General features: G+C 32.4%; 1 protein-coding gene across 2 annotated transcripts in view; it reads right to left on the reverse strand.

The window, feature by feature from the left end:
* Window positions 1-18,532, reverse strand: part of LOC148312203 (uncharacterized) — a 111,806-nt gene that overhangs the window by 62,810 nt on the left and 30,464 nt on the right. For both annotated transcript variants that reach the window (XM_088277731.1, XM_088277729.1), the window contains exon 2: window positions 15,970-16,250. In XM_088277731.1, coding sequence (XP_088133857.1) covers window positions 15,970-16,227 — 258 coding nt within the window. In that variant the 5' untranslated portion in view covers window positions 16,228-16,250. The remainder of the gene's footprint in view (window positions 1-15,969; window positions 16,251-18,532) is intronic.

An 18,532-nucleotide genomic window follows, 5' to 3' on the forward strand; every position in this document is an offset into this window, starting at 1 on the left:
ATATGCAAAGTGTTATACTATACGTAATAACAAATACCTGTTTTAGAATACCCTTAATACTAACTAACTAACTAACTAACCATCACGCCGCTTCCCCGCAGGGATAGGCAGAGAGAATCGAACGCCACACCACTCTGTCCTTGCAAACATTCTTTGCCTCTTCTACATTCATGCATCTCCTCATACATACCCTTAATACTTGGGCTAGATATAAAATATCCAATTGGGTGAAAAACATATCATCCGAAATGATCTTCTTAAAACGCAATAAAGTGAATGTCAATTTAGTTTTACTACCAATGATTTGATTACTAAACCGAATGATTACACAAATATAGAAAGGTGCCCTGGACATAACTTGTCATTTGCCCGAGTGTAAACAGAGTCATGTTTTAGAAATCATTACTAGGAAATAGGTATCACGTTTGCACTCTCTTAATGTTTAACAAATAATTGGCGGGTATATTATAATATTGCTAAGAGCAATGGAATTAATCACTGATCTTATGGTAAGCAGTGTCATAGAGTTGGTTTATCAGGAAAGCATACCTCCCGCAAAACATTGAAAGCCTAAAGACAAGGTAATGCCTTCTATTTTTCAGTTAGAAGAAACAAAAATCCACATGATCTATAAACCTTGTATATAATAAGAAAGGTAAATAATAACAAATGCAATTTCCATCAACAAAAAAATGCCTTAAGGTGATCAATCGATAAAGTTTTAGCAGGTAATGAATCTTTGTCAGACGGGAGGAATATCTAATTTAACATACTCAACCTATAAAGGATTGTATTAGACTCGTGAAGTGTTTATAACAGCCGATATCATTAATATTTTCATTCATCATTTTTTTATGGAAAATTCGCCTTCGAAAAAACGTTATTTTTGTAAGTTGGCAATGAATGACGTCACAGAAACGATGGTGTTATTTTAATGTTGGTGTCATTACTAAATTATTGGCGGCTATATTTGTTGATGTCTATGGTATACCCTCCCACCCTCTCCTCCCCTCATATTTGTATACACATATGGTAGTGTAGTGATAAACAAACAATCCACACTACTCCTATTACAGCTCTATAAAGCATAGACAATAAACCATATGACGTCATAAAACGTTCGATGACGGAATTTTGGTGATGTATGCGAACGCACGTTGGACACGTTGCGCGTGGCAACGAGGATAGCCTGGAACGCCTAGTTGTGATCGGTAGCCTGGAGGGAAAGAGAGGGAGAGGAAGATCCCCCACACGATGGACCGATCAAATTAAGGCAGCAGCAGGCACCTCAGTGGTTGGAGCGCTACGTGCAGCGCAGTCAAGGGATAACTGGAGAAGAGTCATTGCTTCTGCAAGGGTCACAACCCTCAGCAATGAGGATTAAGACGGAGAAGAATGCGAACGCAAGTTTTTCGTTTTATTCAAATGTCTAAAGTTTAAACCTTCATATATCCCTTAGTTATCTACAGATTACTACCGAATGAACTAAGAATGCTATCGATAGTCTTGTAATTTTTCATATTAATTTATTAGCTAATAATCACTCATCGTGATATTTATCCATTCGCATGATTATGGTGTTTTTTAAGGCGCAATAGTTGTGTTTTTTGATATGCAATAGTTGTTAAAAGTAACAACCTTGAAGTGCGTTGATTTCCTAGTAATGTATTTTTTCGTAGTTTCGTCTTACTCGAAAATAGATAGGATAGGAGTCGGAATAATCGGCGAGTATGTATGAGTTTTGAACATAGGTGCCTGAGGCGAATACTGGGTGTAAAATAGTATGACTTCGTCAGGAATGATGACGCCAGAAGAACCCAACAGCCCCTTATACTGGAAGTCCTGAAGAGGAGAAGGTGGACATGGTTGGAACATGTTCTTAGAATGCCACCTGAGAGCATTGACCCCTCATGTCTCTTCAAAAATGCTTTTCTCTGTCCTGCATTCTTACTTACTTACGTCCTCATTTTTCCATTAAAATCTATTCAATATAAACATCATAATACACAACTTTTTTAATCCAAATATGTTTATGAAACATGTTTAAATTTTAATTTAAACCTTGGGAAAGGTTGTGCATCCCTCAAATAATTTGTTGCTTTATTATATTATATTATAGTAACAAAATTAGTTTAGGTCAACGGATAGTTCGCTCAAGATATCCCTGATACAGTAAACTTCCGAAACATCTCAAGGAAACCGGTTCACGGAGTAGAAATCACAATAAAGCGTATATTAATTGAGGTTCGTTTAAAGTGGTCCTTTTCTGATCTAGCTCCGCGTAACAAAAAACAGCCAGGTAGGTAATTGAAATTCGTTAAACATCGTGAGGCTTCAGACCACACACAACATTTTTGGGTTCAAAGGATCTATTTGTATTTTCAATTCCAATTTTACATGGTGAATACCACTATTCCTTTAAATCTATTGTGACACGTGATTCGATGTATTCTGCATTATTTTCAGACACCCTATGTAAGTCTACATTTTAGAGTTGTGTCTTTGGGAGGTTAAATGATGAAGAGAGGGAAGGAGCGGTTTCTTATTTATTTATTTATTTTTATTAATGGAAACAGGACAATAGGGGCGAGGGGCTTTAGTCATTGTCACATTGTTAATTATGCGTTTATTATTATTTATATTTTTTAAATGAATTTCTATCGTTTCAAAATGTTACAGTTTTTTGACTATTCGTTCAATATTTTTTTAGGATTTCTACATTAATATTGTAATAATGTTATCTTTATAATGGTTAGAGAACTAGGATTTTTTAAACATAATTCATGTACATAAGAATTTGTTATTTGAAACTAAAAATTATGTTTACAAGCGTTTCTCAAGTACATTTGTAAATATATTCCAGGATTCGGATCTCGTATACAAATGGAAAGAGTCTCTGCTTAATAAAAGCTTTCTTCATCCCATCATTAATGGTTCTTGTGAACTAGCGTATACTGTGTTAGGAAATTGAACAATAAATCTAGAAGTTTAAAATTTGAGTAGTGTGGAAGTCAGTCAAGAGTTGATAGAACGAAGCTATGGAAGGTGTTATCTGAGTATGGGGTAAGCAGTAAACTTATCCAAGGCATAGCATCCTTGTACGAGGATAGCACTGCATGCATAAGGGTAAGTGGTTCATTTTCATCCTGGCTTAGCATCTCTAAAGGTGTTAAGCAGGGATGTGTAATGTCACCGTGGCTGTTTAACCTATACATGGATAATTGCATGAAAGAACTGAAAGATTTAAATGTTGGAGCCAGAATGAATAATTTGACTGTCTGTTGCCTTTTGTATGCTGACGATGCTGTTCTTCTTGCCGATAGCAGAGAAGACCTGCAGGCGTTGGTGACAAAAGTGTATAATGTGTGCAAGGAAAGTGACTTATTGATGAATGTTAGCAAATCTAAGATTATGGTTTTTGAAAGAGAAGAATGCAGATCTGAATGTGAAATATTGGTAAACGGAGAGATTTTGGAACAGGTAGATGATTTCGTGTATTTGGGTAGTATGTTTTCTAGGGATGGAAAGATTGATAAAGATATAGAAAGGAGAGTGAATGCTGGGAACAAAGTGAACGGTGCACTGAAATCAGTTATAGCAAATAAAAACCTATCAGCGGAAGCTAAACTGGCAGTGCACAACGGAGTCCTGGTTCCAACTCTAATGTATGGAAGTGAAACATGGAGTTGGCAAAAGAAGGATGAAAGTAGACTGAATGCAGTCGAAATGCGATCTCTCAGAAGAATGTGTAACAAAACGATGTATGATAGATGTGCGAATAGTGAAATAAGGAAAGAATGCAAAGCTGAGATAAGCATTATCGATAAAATTAAGAAAGGTGTGTTGAGATGGTTTGGACATGTAGAACGAATGAGTGAGGAAAGAACGGTAAAACAAATTTATGAGGCGAATGTTAGCGGGAAAAGAAGCAGAGGAAGACCGAGAAAAACATGGCACGATCAGGTATGCCAAATACTTGAAAGTGGTCAGGTTAGGAGTCGTAACAATCGGCGGGTATGTATGAGGAGATGCATGAACGTGGAAGAGGCGAAGAATGTTTGCAAGGACAGAGTGGTGTGGCGCTCTATTCTCTCTGCCTACCCCTGCGGGGAAGCGGCGTGATGGTTAGTTAGTTAGTTAGTGGAAGTCAATCGTGCATAGAATTGGTGAATGTGACACGTGTGTAAAGTGATCACTCGACAAAGCCTATGGCAGTCGCAAGACCTGTAAATGCCTAGACTTCCATATTATTCTTCATCAATATTAATTAAGATGTTAAAACATATGGTATGAATTTTCTGGAAGTCATACTAATACACGTGTCACAATAGATGTTATGAAAAAGTGGTATTCAAGTAAAATGTATATAAAAATGGATAAATAATACCACAATGTGACTGCCGAATCAATGAATTAAGACAAAGACTTAGTTTGGGAAAATATTATAACAGCAAATTAATTTTCATGACACGTTAGAAAGTAGAGGTGTTCGTTTAAATGGAAAGATTCTACTGCGCGAGAAGCAATAAAATATCACAATACCAATAAATTTTTAACTCGATAATAAATACATCAAGGCCCAAAAAATCATTTCACAACATAAAGAATATTAATTCTTTTATCTCGAGGCGTTTCACCTTTTCAGGAAGAAATAACAATGGATAATAAAACGATCTAGGAAATTTTACAATGATTTTTACCTTAGGTACTTTTTTGATATTCAATTATTTATTAGAAAAAACTAATGAAGATTTTACTGTATAAAGTGATTGATATACAACTATATTCATGATACAAATAGATTAGCTTTATAACAGATTTACTATAAATAACAAAAACGTGGTGATGGATTACTTTTTCATGTAAACGGATTACAAATGTTTTGTTGAACAAATTCACAGAAAAATTATACAATACCATGGTTTTTAATCCCTGCCTTGTATATACGAGTATAAAACATTTCGTGTAGCCTCCCACCAGGCAAATAATGTCGGTAAAGACAAAACCCGGCCACTAGTCAAATAAACTAAATGTGGAAAAACAATATATAATATGCAGTTGTTATTTTTTTACAAGTATATCAACATTTTGAGTGTGTCCAAATACTTGTTCACAAATCTGGATTATCTCCAATTATAGGAGTTATTTTTTGACTTTTCATCAAAGATGAAGAACAATATGAAAGTCAGCCCCGTAAATGCTCAGACTTCCATATGCTTCTTTATCGTTGATGATATGTCAAAAAATAATAATAATAATATGACAAGTATATCACACTATTCAGTCACCAGTTATAGGTTTCGAGTTTTTTTGGGTTTATAATCTGTCTCCTACTATAAAATAAAATGGTTGATAAACATGGATTGGCACACGTTCCCATATATTATATCTACTATAGTATATATATATATATATATATATATATATATATATATATATATATATATATATATATATATATATATATATATATATATATATATATATATATATATATATATATATATATATATATATATATATATATATATATATATATATATATATATATATATATATATATATATATATATACATATATATATATATATATATATATATATATATATATATATATATATATATATATATATATATATATATATATATATATATGTAGTTTCTGAGATGAATTACTGAATGAATGACAAATATTAACAAAAAATGTTCAGTTTCTAGAATCTAGATTCTATGCACTTCTTTATAAATCCAGAACTTACGTAGGTACTTCGTTCATCATAAGCGAAAGTTGTTTCTCCACTTTTCTAGATCACCACAAACACGCCCTTCTTGGCTTCTCTGAATCGTTTACATGCAATACGATAAGACCTTTACTCATGTAAAAATTATTCCACACAATTACCTAGAGCACAATGAAAAATAAAGGCAGAAGACACGAACACCTTTTACAGAAGGAACGGTGGGCCAGTTTTTAACAATTATTTTCATAAAATTGAATATTTTAACAATTAAATTACACGTATATTTATTTTAACTTTATGTACAGAAAAAAATGTACACTGGCGGGCTAATTTTTAAGGAACGAATAAGTAGACTAGTGATATTGGTCAAAACGTTTGATACTTTATAAAGCTGTTCGCAATCAGAGAGTAGATAGTTCTTGAATATAAAGTATACAAAAACGTTCATAAAGCGCTAAGTAAATGGTAGAAAGTATAAATAAATTCTGGGTACAAGAACTAAGAGGGCGCTAAAATATGAAGGTTTGAGTTCTATAACGATACAAAAATTGCTGAAATATTCCTATACAACAATAAGTTTACTGTGATATGATACATTAGTAATTAAATGTTTGTTTTTTTAGTTTTTTACTTCGTACATTTATAGTAATGAGTGATATTTTTATTTTATAATTTAATCGATTTTTCTACTACATATTATATGTTTTTAAAAAATCTAATGGTGATAAAAGGAAATAATGCAAGGCTGAGATAAGCATAATCGATAAAATTTTAAAAAATGTGTTGAGATGGTTTGGACATGTGAATAGATCAAGTGAAGAAATAAACAAAAACACATTTATGAGCTGAATGAGGTTGGTAATAGAAGCAGAGGAAGATCGCGGGAAAAACTTGGCATGATTAAGTTCAAATACTTAAAAGCGATCAAGTCAGGAGTTTGAATGATCGGAGGGTATGTTTGAGGAGATGCATGAATATGGAAGATGCGAAGATTGCTTACAAAGACAGATTGGTGTGGCGTTCTATTCTCTCTACCTTTTCCTGCGGAGAAGCAGCGAGATGATTAGGTAAGGTTTTTTTTATTTTACTTATTTAAAATGCATTTAAAACTCACGAGACAGCGAGAGAAAATTACAAGAGCATACCTGATGATAGATATCGCGGACTTACCTACTGACTTGTATATTCCAGTACAGGGTAGCCGGTTGAACCTAATTCTCACGCCTTAATTAACCAATGTTGTATTGTGAGTACATATGATTTCTTTTCATTAAGGCTTAGTCATATCCACACACTCACACTGCCTGCCTGTGAAGGTAATTCGCTCAGCAAAAAGAAAACTCGATCCGCTGCGAGTACATGCGAACGCTATACGCTAAATGTTGATAGAAAACTTTTCCTTTTTAAGTACTAGTCACTGTAATTACACCGATATAATAACTAAGTTAAGACCTATTAGAATTCATATCAATGTGATTCAAGAGATTAATTCATTATCATTGTTATAAGATTTTCTTAGAGAAGAAAAAATATTTGACAAATTGCTAACGTCATAAACACTGTAACTTATTTATTCATAATTAATATTTTTTTAATGTGAAACAATTGCAATATATGTAAATTATATTCATGTATTCTTTTAAAAAAAATCGTATTATGTTCCGGAATATAATATTGCAGAACAACGTGCACTAAAGGCAGAGGTCTGCATGCACTAATGATATTTGTCAAAATACTTTGGGAATATATTAGTGATTGTCCTGACGAAGACACGGATAAGTCTCTAAACCGGCAGATCAAAATCTTAGTGAGTGGTTATAAACTAATATTACTTTTTTTGTTGTAAAAAAGTAAAAATGACTAACCACAAAGCAAATGCTATACATATATATTAAAAGTATTATATTGTTTTATTATGTATTATAATTATTTAGTTACTGTCAAATAATATAGAAAGTGAAAAAACCTATGAAGTGGTTGTTTTATTACATTAATTTTATTTATTTAAGTTTTACTAAGTAAATACCACTATTTCTTACGATCTATTGTGACATGTGTTTTGATACATTCCGCGTCATTTTCAAACACTGTACGGTGTTTGAAAATTAACCAGAATGGGTGAAAACACGTATCACTATAGATATTAAGAAATGGTGGTATTTACACAGTGAAATTTCAATTAAAAATTTATAAACATTACCATAAAGTGACTGCCGAATCAATCAATGAAATATTAGTTTTTTCTCAAAAAATATGAGTAGATATGATATATGTGTGAACGCCGAAATTTTTAATAAACCATTTTCGTTGTTGAATGGCACATTTATATACCCAATGAGAATCATTAATCGTAGCGCGTTTTATTAAGTGATACAGATCTCCAAAGATGTCCGCTTGATATCGCCAAGAAGAAATGACATTAACATGAGAAAATGGAGTAGAGAGAAGAGACTACTCTCGAAAAGACATCTGTAGGTGTTCTCGCTACTGTTGGAATGCCACAGCAATCCCAAGGTTGGCAGCTCTGCCTCGACAGGGACAACTCAGGAACACAGATAATTAATTGCCAAATGATAGTGGAACCAAGACATATATAAACAAAATAAAAGATATTAGAGTGTACTGTGCTCATTTAGTTATTTAGCTAACGCCAAGGTCTTATGAAAAGCTCAACCATGATAAGGTTTCTAACAAGTTTTTTTACAAGCTAGGTCCGCAGGAATACCGCGCCCGATTGTTTTCTCTACATTTTGTCGTGTTTATTTTTTTAATTAACGTTCCGCGTGTGGGCTACTTTTAACATAATTTTTGACATCTATGTCGAAATTTAAAAAAAAATCTATGTCGAGATGTCAAAAATAACTCCTATTTGGAGATAATCCAGATTTGTGAATAAGTATTTCGACACAATCAAAATGGGTTATTTTTCACCTAGAAATCGGAAAAAAAATTCACCATACATGTGCCATTCGCCATCTTGCTTTCCCAGTCATTCTGTCAGTAAAAAAAATAGATACAAAAAATTATTTTTTCTTAACTCTTTGCTAACGACTGCACCTGTAATATATCAAGAAAATTTGCTAATTAACTATCAAAAATATCTACCATCCATCCAAAAATAAAGAAGTTACTATCATGCTATTTATATTGATGCCACTATGCAACACATGCTTCAGACGTAAAAAAAATAATGAGCTAAACTGCATGCATTTTTTTTTCATTATTAAGATGAATAAAAGACGAAGAAAACCTGTTTCTCAATGAATCTGCCGAAATTATTACCGTTATATCATAAAACATCCATTATTTATGATAATATTTAGTGTGGGAATCATCTTTTTGAACCATGTGGGATATAATTAGTGGGTATCTAGGTAAACAACGCCGTAATAAGCAGACGCCCCACGCTTAATAAAAAATAAGGTAATATATATGTAGGTCGCGTGTAGGTATACTTTTACTTTTATAAAAAAAACATTAATTTGCTATTGGTAATTTGTTGTTGTCAAAGCTTTGTCAGCTTGATAAATCGCGATCATATTTATTTAAGAAATACTACGTTTTCGAAAAATCTCATATATCATGTAAAATACGAAACGTTGTAAAAGATAAAATTTTAAATATGCAGCAAAGAAGGTAAACGTATAGTTTTCCTTCTTTGGTCCCCTGGTCGTCGAATACAGTGGATTGATATCGTATTAAATACATAACGTTTATTATTTTAACTTAATTTACTTTAATTACTTTAATTTACTTTTATTACCGATTTCTTTGGCATCTTAAAACTGATTGTCGATCAGTACTGCCAGGAAGATAGGTTACTATTTTTTATTTGTTTTTAAATATTCATTTATTTATTTACCGAAATAAATTAAAGTTAACATTATCCTTTCTAGTACCTACTGAAAATGTATTTTCAATGACGTTTTCAAACGTATGTAAATTTTTGTCTTTTTTAATGTTTGCGAATAATTTCTTCGATTTATTATTTATTTTTTTTCAATGAGGAACGCATCAACAGGGCATACATTTATATGAAGGTAAGGTCATCATACTTGCGCTCAGGGTTACAATAAATATATATTAGCCTGAAAATCTCTGATTAATAAATATTTTAACCCCGCAAAAATAGAAATCCGAGATCGCCAGCACAGTAGTCAAACCCTCTGACCATCTCTGCTATAAAGATGACTGTATGTTTGTATGAAAAAAGGTAGTTGGTACATCATGATTATTATTACCAAATGAATATTTATAACAAACAATTAACAAAATGTAAATTATTGTAATAAAAAATATAATTTTAGTCCGCAGAATTCTCCAAAATTGGTTAAGTAGACTAAATACGAATACTTAATTGAAATTAATCTAGTTTTATAAGAATCGCATGTTTCGTAATTAATAGTAATGATAATTTTATTAATTTTTACTCTCCATAGCGAGAGTAGAGTGGTGTATCACCACGGAGAAATGAAATTAGATTTATTGCCTCTTGTGATGGCAATCGCAATCATCTACTCGTTTCACTTCTTCAGTCATTGACTTGATGCACAAATTAAAATAATTTCAATGTGCCTATCCATTAAAGTTTATATAAATCAGATGGTCATTTTAGATTTTAAAAAATAGTATTACATTCTTTTCGTGGCTCATTATTATAATAATTTTGTTTGTTATCCATGAGCAGGAAATACGCTAAAGAAAGTAATAAGAGAATGCAAAAACATTTGTTTTCGTACGTACCTATTCGTGGTTGAATAACATAAGCATTATTGAAGTATTTTGAAAGAAAAATAGAATGTCATCAATACTTGAAACTAATAGTTATATAAAACAATAATTTTGCTTGGACAATTACCGGTATTCGGAAATCCTGTTCATATTTGAGCATGTAATGAAAAGTCCATAAAAAAAAAGTTTAGGCCGACCTCAAATTCTGTATCCTACCCTTATCCGGTTATACCTATCTTTATCGAGTAATTACCGTTACTCTTTGCTTAACATCAATGTAAGCGCAGCCCAGTATAATTACACCTACCAAAATTTCCAACGACAGTAAAAATAATTTTTGAATAAGTATATTTTCTGCACGATCTCAATGCTTTCATTCGTTCGAGAAACTTCATTTGGACAATTGGTTTTCTTATATGTTCAAAAAATTGATATTCATCAAACTTTTTTTTCTGACCGATATACTAAAAATATATCATTTCACTCGCTGAAAAAATCTAGCAATTTATAAAATACAAAAAATTAGGGTTGCTTTTTTTTCACTGTTTTTTGCAATTTTCAAAATAATTGTTAAACAAAACAAATTTTAAAGAATACGCTATTAGATCGTGTCAGGTTGTGGTCCCGTGGTTAGTGTCGCGGACTCTTAAGTCAGAATTTCTCGGTTCGAACCCACTCTACCAGAATTTGATACCTATTTCTAATAATGAGCCACTTAGGCTCACAGAAATAGTATGAAATTGATGTATTTTTGTAAATAATAAAAACATAAATATTTCTCTTTTAAAAAATAATAATAATCATAAAAAAACCCCTGGAAAATAGTTAAGAATATGTTTATGAATAAGATAAAAGTTCTAAATTTCGTAAAAACTGACTTTACAAATGATTTTAAAATATAATATATAAAATATAAAAACAAATGTTGCACTTATAAAAATCGACTCATAAAACATTGCAACAAAAAAATAAGCAAGTACCTACATAAATGATTTGACTAATATAAGTACTTGTTTTTATACTCTCTCTTATAAAAATACCTCAAAAATACCTAGACGCAAGTTGAGGTTTTAAATCATTATTTTTAATAAGATGAAAGCGAACAGCCTCTTGCCACCAACATAGGTCCAATTACGCACAATTTACAATCATTACCCAATCAAACCGATACAAGTAATAAACAAGAACTTCAAAAATACAAAAGAAGTCATTCAAAAAGAAGAAAAACGTGTATTGCGTAATAATAAACGAAACATTTATACACTTTTCTTCAAACTAACGAGTCTTATTTTAAGGCCCAATATACGATATATCGTACCTTAAATTTATTTAAACCCAGGTAACATTTAACGTAAATGAATATTTGCTTAAAACAGCGATTTTGTACTGAAAAAATAACTTCGAAATAAAGGTACGGTTTTGAAAAGAAGAGTTATTGAAGGATAAGCTAATGTTCAAAGGCGATAGCCGCAAGTTAAAAACAGTAGTTTAAAGATAACCGAGTTTGAAGTTTACTTAAAATGATGCTTTTTGGCAACACATGAATCAAATTAATACAATTTTGCGGCTATTTGGATAATGAATATCTCAGTAACGGAAAGAGAAGCAAAATCTGTGATTGTATATAATAGAGGGCAGTTATGAAAATGCTTTGAGCCGTGTTACGCCAAACAGCCGCCACTTGAGTTACACATTAGTAAAGAGTTTAAAAAATATATAAAAATATTTTTTGAAAACACAATATATTCTAAAAAAAAACAAATTCCTGTGTTGAATTTCTTCGTCTGAGATCCCAGCCTTAACCCTTATCCGCACCCCATTGAACTTATGACCTTACGATACAATATGTCGCTTCAACTACAGATCTTCATTCTTATTTTTTAAATAACCCATGATTTCTTTGTGCGTGTAGATAATAGGCAATTAGAAGAGAAATGTCTTAAAGATAATGCATAATACAATGTATTCATTTGATTATTTCATATAATTACATATTATACGTACGGTATTCCTATAGATTTTAACCAAAAGCGGCAACCGCCTTCTATTTTGCTCGGCTTTACAGCTTGTGTCAGTAGTAGCGACATTCCGTTACCGCATTGAAACACCACAAAAGCGGAGATTACTGGTGAAATAATTATTATGCATGGATATTAGGTATATTCCGATACCGAGAATGAATAGTAGGCTATACGAAGTGTAGGGTGAACCGTGCGTTACGAGTGACTACAGAAAGCGATATTATTATGTAACAAACATAAACAATGAATAATAAGTGTGAGTCCCTCTCTAAGCATAAGAGCTTAATATCTTTATTGGAGAGAACTGCGAAATTAATTTTAAGATTGTCTAGAAAATTAATAAGTTATAAAAAATACTCCTGTAATTATATTAAATAAATATAATAAAATATATAAAAAAATTACCACGCATGAACATGCGTAAAATGCTAATAAATTGACATGTCTATGGTTTTAAACCATGATTGCTTATAGATTACGCATTTAAAATTTATCTGCGTTTTAGGGCAAACAAAAATACGGACCAAAGGCAAAATAATGGAATGGGTTCGAGAGTTGACATTATAAAAAAATGTAAAACTGTTTTATTTTTTTCCTTTTTTGTGTGTATATTATGTTAAAATAGATTTTAAAAAGTATGTATGTAAAAAGAACTCAACTAACAAGACACATAAGGTGATTTGGTGGGTCTCTATAAAAAAATCTTTAAGAATTTATGAATGTAAGTTTATATATACAAATGTAATGTACATCAATATTTTCTTCGTCATTGCCGTTTTGTTTTGGTATTTGGGTAAAATTTAACTTAAACCGATATTTGTATACAATTTTTTATGTTTTTTTAGTGTTTTAGTTTCGTGTTGTTTAATAAAATCATACATAAAAATAACTAGCAATAGTTTCCAAAACGTCTGGTTCACCCTATACTATACCAGTGGCATTGCAAATCGTTGAGTAGAAACAGGAAGCCGATGTTGTGTAACTGTCGAATAAACTATTGTTTTGGAAGCGGTGCGGTGCTAAACTGTAGCGAGAGGCTTATTCTGCACAACACCCGAGGTCGCCGGACCCTCTCCCGACTCCTGACGCCCGGGTCCTGCAAATACCAGCTGAGAGGAACCAATTACTGTAATTACCTACGACTTAAGGTTGAGATCTCAAACGTTCAAATAAGAACGCGATCGGCCGCACTAGGGACTAGACGTCCTTTCGAGCTCATTCGAGAAAATTAAGTTGCAATTTATCGTATATTGGTTTTACTCGTCTACAGGTAAAGAAGAATTCGAGTCATGGCTTTATGTTAATTTTACTTAGATTTAAACAGAAATACGTAACATTTTGAGTGTGTCCAAATCCTTGCTCACAAACATAGGGTCTCTGCCAAGTAAAAAGCTTACTTAACTCAACTAATTCAAATTTTACCGAGAACTCAGATATGAAAGAACGTAATATCAACTATAGGATTATATCCTATAGTTACTTATAGTAACAAAAATTTCACTAGTGTAGTTATCAATCATGGGTAGAATAGTGAACTTACGCGTGTATAAAGTTAAAGACAAGTCTCAGCTTCTGACGTCTCAACATAAATGAAGAAGAATATGGAAGCCTGGGTATTTACAGGGCTCACGGCCAGTCATAGGCTGGTTTAAGTGTTTCTCTTTGTATACGTGTAACATTCACCATTCTATCCCTGATTGACAGCCACAATACACATATTTTTGGAACTCATATTTTATAGACAACATATTTTATAGACAATAGGCAAAAAAAATCATTTATAGCCTTACTTGTATTTTGATATTGTTAATTTAATCTTTCAATTGTGATCTCAATTAAGCTCGAATACCATTACAACATATAACTAAACACACACAACTAAAATTTAATTTTAATAATAACCTAACTCTATATTAAACTTACGTCTTTAAGTATTATTATTTTTAATCGGTACTAAATCTCTTAGTTTTACATATATTTATTCTTTTTCTTTACGTCCGCTAATGCTTACCGAATAATAAATAAAATAAAACAAACCATTATAATCGATATGGCAAATTTAGAAGGTTAATAATGTTGAAATATGTTGTAAATATTTTATAAAATATATTGATTGATATCAAATAACTACCTACCTTTAGCTTGTAATACAAACTTAATTTGGGACTAAAAATTTCAAAACAATATTTTCAATAAATACTGCGTTGCATAGTCCTGCGGTACATGAATAGTGTAATAGCACACTATTCATTTATAATTATTTATTGACCCTTCGGGCGCAAAACCAGATGATATATTTTTATCGAAAACAAAAGCACATGTGCACGGTTTAAAAATATATACTCACGTAAAAGATTAACCTTGAAAATCATAACGATTAATGTATCTTTACATTTATCACACGCACATACGTAACAGTGAAAATGCACGAAAAAATATCATATTATATTATTTAATTATTTCATTTATTTAAACTTCATGTACAGAAAAGAAATATGTACATTGGCGGGCTTATTGCCAAAGAGCACACATCCATGCTTGGTTTAAGCCTAAGGGAGAAAGTAAGAAATCAGGAACTAAAAAAGGCGGATATCACGGATTGTGTGGCAAGACTCAAATGGCAATGAGCGAGACTTATTGCATGACAGAACCCCACAAGATGGATCCCAAAAATATTGAGAAGTTGAAAGGAAAATAAGAGACGTCGGAAGACTTAAAAAAAGACGGCCCGACGACATATGCGCTGGGAGGGTTATAAATATATATATTTGTTAGCTTAATCGTTTTCATAATTTTCTTTTGCATATATCTATTCTAATTGAACCGTAAAACCATAAAACATAATCTTACATGACTTTATAATCCCAAAATGCAATACCAAACAATTCCAACAGAACTTCAAATATTTGGGAATTAAGTACTTCAACAACCTTCCTACAGACATAAAAAGACTTTAAAATACTAAAAGATAAATCAAATGAACTTTATAAATGTTAATCCAAGAAAGAAAGAAAAAATCCAATAAAAATATATTGTAAATTGTAAAACAACTGTAAGTCTCTCTTCAAGCACAAGAGCTCAGTCTCTTTTTTGGGGAGAACTGCGTCCTTAATTATGAGATTGTTAGAAATGTTTAGAAAATCAATAAAAGCTATAAAAACTTTGTAACCATATTAAATAAATTTAAAAAAAAAAAAACTTCTTGTAATTGCAATTGGAAAAAGGAGCAGAGAAAGATCGAGAAAAACATGGCACTACCAGGTATGCCAAATACTTGAATTTGGTCAGATTAGGAGTCGTAATAATCGGCGGGTATGTATGAGGAGATGCATGAACGTGGAAGAGGTGAAGAATGTCTGCAAAGACAGAGTGGTGTGGCGTTCTATTCTCTATGCCTACCCAAGCGGCGTGGTGGTTAGTTAGTTAGTTTTAAAAAAAAACTTCTCTGAAATGTTGATTCGACAAATAGTCTGTACCTTAAGTCCTTGGTTGTGCGCTTCAGACCCCGGCTCGACATGCGTCACGAAGAAGCCCGTCTCGTGCTCCTTGCCGCCGCGCAGCGCGAAGCCGAAGGGGGCGCGCGCCGAGTACGGCGCGGCGGCGGGGCGCGACAGGCGCACGCGCCGCACGCCGCCGGCCCCCGCGGGCCCGCAGCCCCCGGACACGGTGCCCGAGGTGGTGGAGCCCGTGGAGCTCGTCAGCCGCCCACTGCACTGCTCCCCGCTGCTCAGCATGGCGGCTGGTCGGCGGGACCCATCTGGACAAGATTTAAAGGAAAGGTTAACGAACACGTTAAAATGTATATCGCTATCGCTAGCCATTGTCTATCATTCTAAAATATAAAGAAAAGGTTGACCAAAACAATCATATCGCTCACTACTTTCAGCAACGTCATTTATCAAAAATCGTCAATTTTCAGTTGTGCATGTTTTTTTCGGAATGCCCAGAAAATGTACTATAGCCCAGCAAAAGTGGCATATTCCAACTTAATATTTACCCGCTACAGGACTGAAAGTGTTGTTTTTGCATTTTGAAGAAAATGTATTGTTTTATAATTTTTTTGGATATACTTAATATTTTTCAAATGGAGAAAAAACTTTCATGTTTTACCTAAAAAGATCTGTTGCACAGTAAAAAGTTCAATAACTGCCTTGATATGTATTTTTTTTATACATTTTATTATATATTTAAACATTAAAAACGATCTCCTGAAAAATCTTTTTATTTTATTTATGACGTTGTTAAAAGAAGTAAGCGATAAGTATATCGCTATCGCTAGCCATTCAGAGACGATTGAGCCTAAAACACGAAATTAAAGTTGCCATTCATGGGATTGAAGCCCAAGCTATCGAATATGTATTTGAGTTTCATTTTTAAGGCCTTACTCGCAATCTGGATGATTCAGTGTGCGTTCGACAGCGCTAGAAGCTGGTCATGTTTCTACGTACAATTTTAAAAATATATACAAATAATATAAAATTGACTTTTTTTAGAATATATATATTTTTTAGTTAACTCCTTACCTTTCAATAATTCAATATACGATAAAGAGAAAGTTAACTTAAATCCGGGTAACATTTGACGTAATCATTTTTTTATGTTAAACACGATTTTTGTTTTGAAAAAATAAGTTTTTCTTCGACATAAACATATGGTTTTGTTCCCACGACGGCCCATATTTATATTCGCTTGTCTGAAAGCGAGTATAAACGGTGTATACTAGCATCTCCCAAAATACAATTTCATATTTTTTATGATTTTTCAACGTTTTAATAAATTTCATTTTATCAGTATCTCATGATTAGTCGCGATATACTGAATGCAGTGAATGTGTTAACCATTATTTTTAACAGAAATTTATTTCTAAATAACTTCTTACTTCCTCTATTACCATAAAACATCGTAAATTCTGAAGTATTAGTAGATATTAGATATATTGGTTCGCAACGAGTCCTGAGTCATCAAAAAGCTTTCTCTCGGTCATTAAATCTTACCTATTGCATTAAACTCCATGGATAGGCAGCAATTATTCACTTAGTCATGTAAATCAATTCGAGTATAGATTAAATAAACGAATAGTCATCTCTAGGCTTCGTAAAAGGCTAATGATCCCGGAAGTCGGACTCCTGGTTTCATCTTAATTCGCATTGCAACTTTATCATCCTTCTATTGACAGATGCACGGACATTGGAGACAGACAAACTTCCTGTATTCTAATCTATGTTGTGAGACCCGTTCCACAAGTTTACAAGTAAGCTTAAAATATTAAAAAATGTAAGTAATGTATATGTAATGTATTCTAATATATAACCACTCACTGTGAGTGGTTATATACTAGAACTACTAATATTTTTGTAAAAAAAAGAAGACGACTGTCAACAAAGTAAATATACTTCTGAGCAATTTTTATTTGCTGTCGACGGAAGTAAGAGGGCAACGAAAAATATGGTCTAAAAGCAAAATAAAGGAATGTGTAAAAATAGTGAAGAGGTAAAAATACTGTGAAAAGAAAAAAAAAATATTTTTAAATATTTGTATATATATTTATATTGATATTTATAAAAATATATTAAGGTGTCGTTCAAAATGTTTTATTATTCTGAAGTGCCAAAATAATATCGCAACTACAGTGAAACCTCTCACAAGGAGCACCTCTCATAACGAGTAATTCGCATAACGAGCTAAAAAATGTAAAAATGTTGCTCCCTTAACGAGCTACATTTCGCATAACGAATTACAGAGAAAGGTCAATCCCCTTTTCACGACACTCACTTGTGAGTCGGTGCCAGTCAAAACAAAAAATGTTTCGCTTAAGTGAGTATTTCACTTTAGGAGTAAGATTAAGAAACAATTATGCTCGTTATGAGAGGTTCCACTAAAATTGTATTTGAATGACGACAACGTAAGTGGGTGCCGATCTCTCGTTTGTACGTAACTTGTATGAGAATATTCCAATGCAAGTCAACGGATTGCTGTATTTCAAATTAACTGAAATTTGCTGTACAGGTATTTTATACTTATAGCAATACGAAAAAAATA

The sequence above is a fragment of the Brachycentrus maculatus genome, unplaced genomic scaffold (genome assembly GCF_059751285.1).
Source record: "Brachycentrus maculatus isolate JH-2025_06_01 unplaced genomic scaffold, ASM5975128v1 h1tg000049l, whole genome shotgun sequence".
Classification (NCBI taxonomy): domain Eukaryota; kingdom Metazoa; phylum Arthropoda; class Insecta; order Trichoptera; family Brachycentridae; genus Brachycentrus; species Brachycentrus maculatus.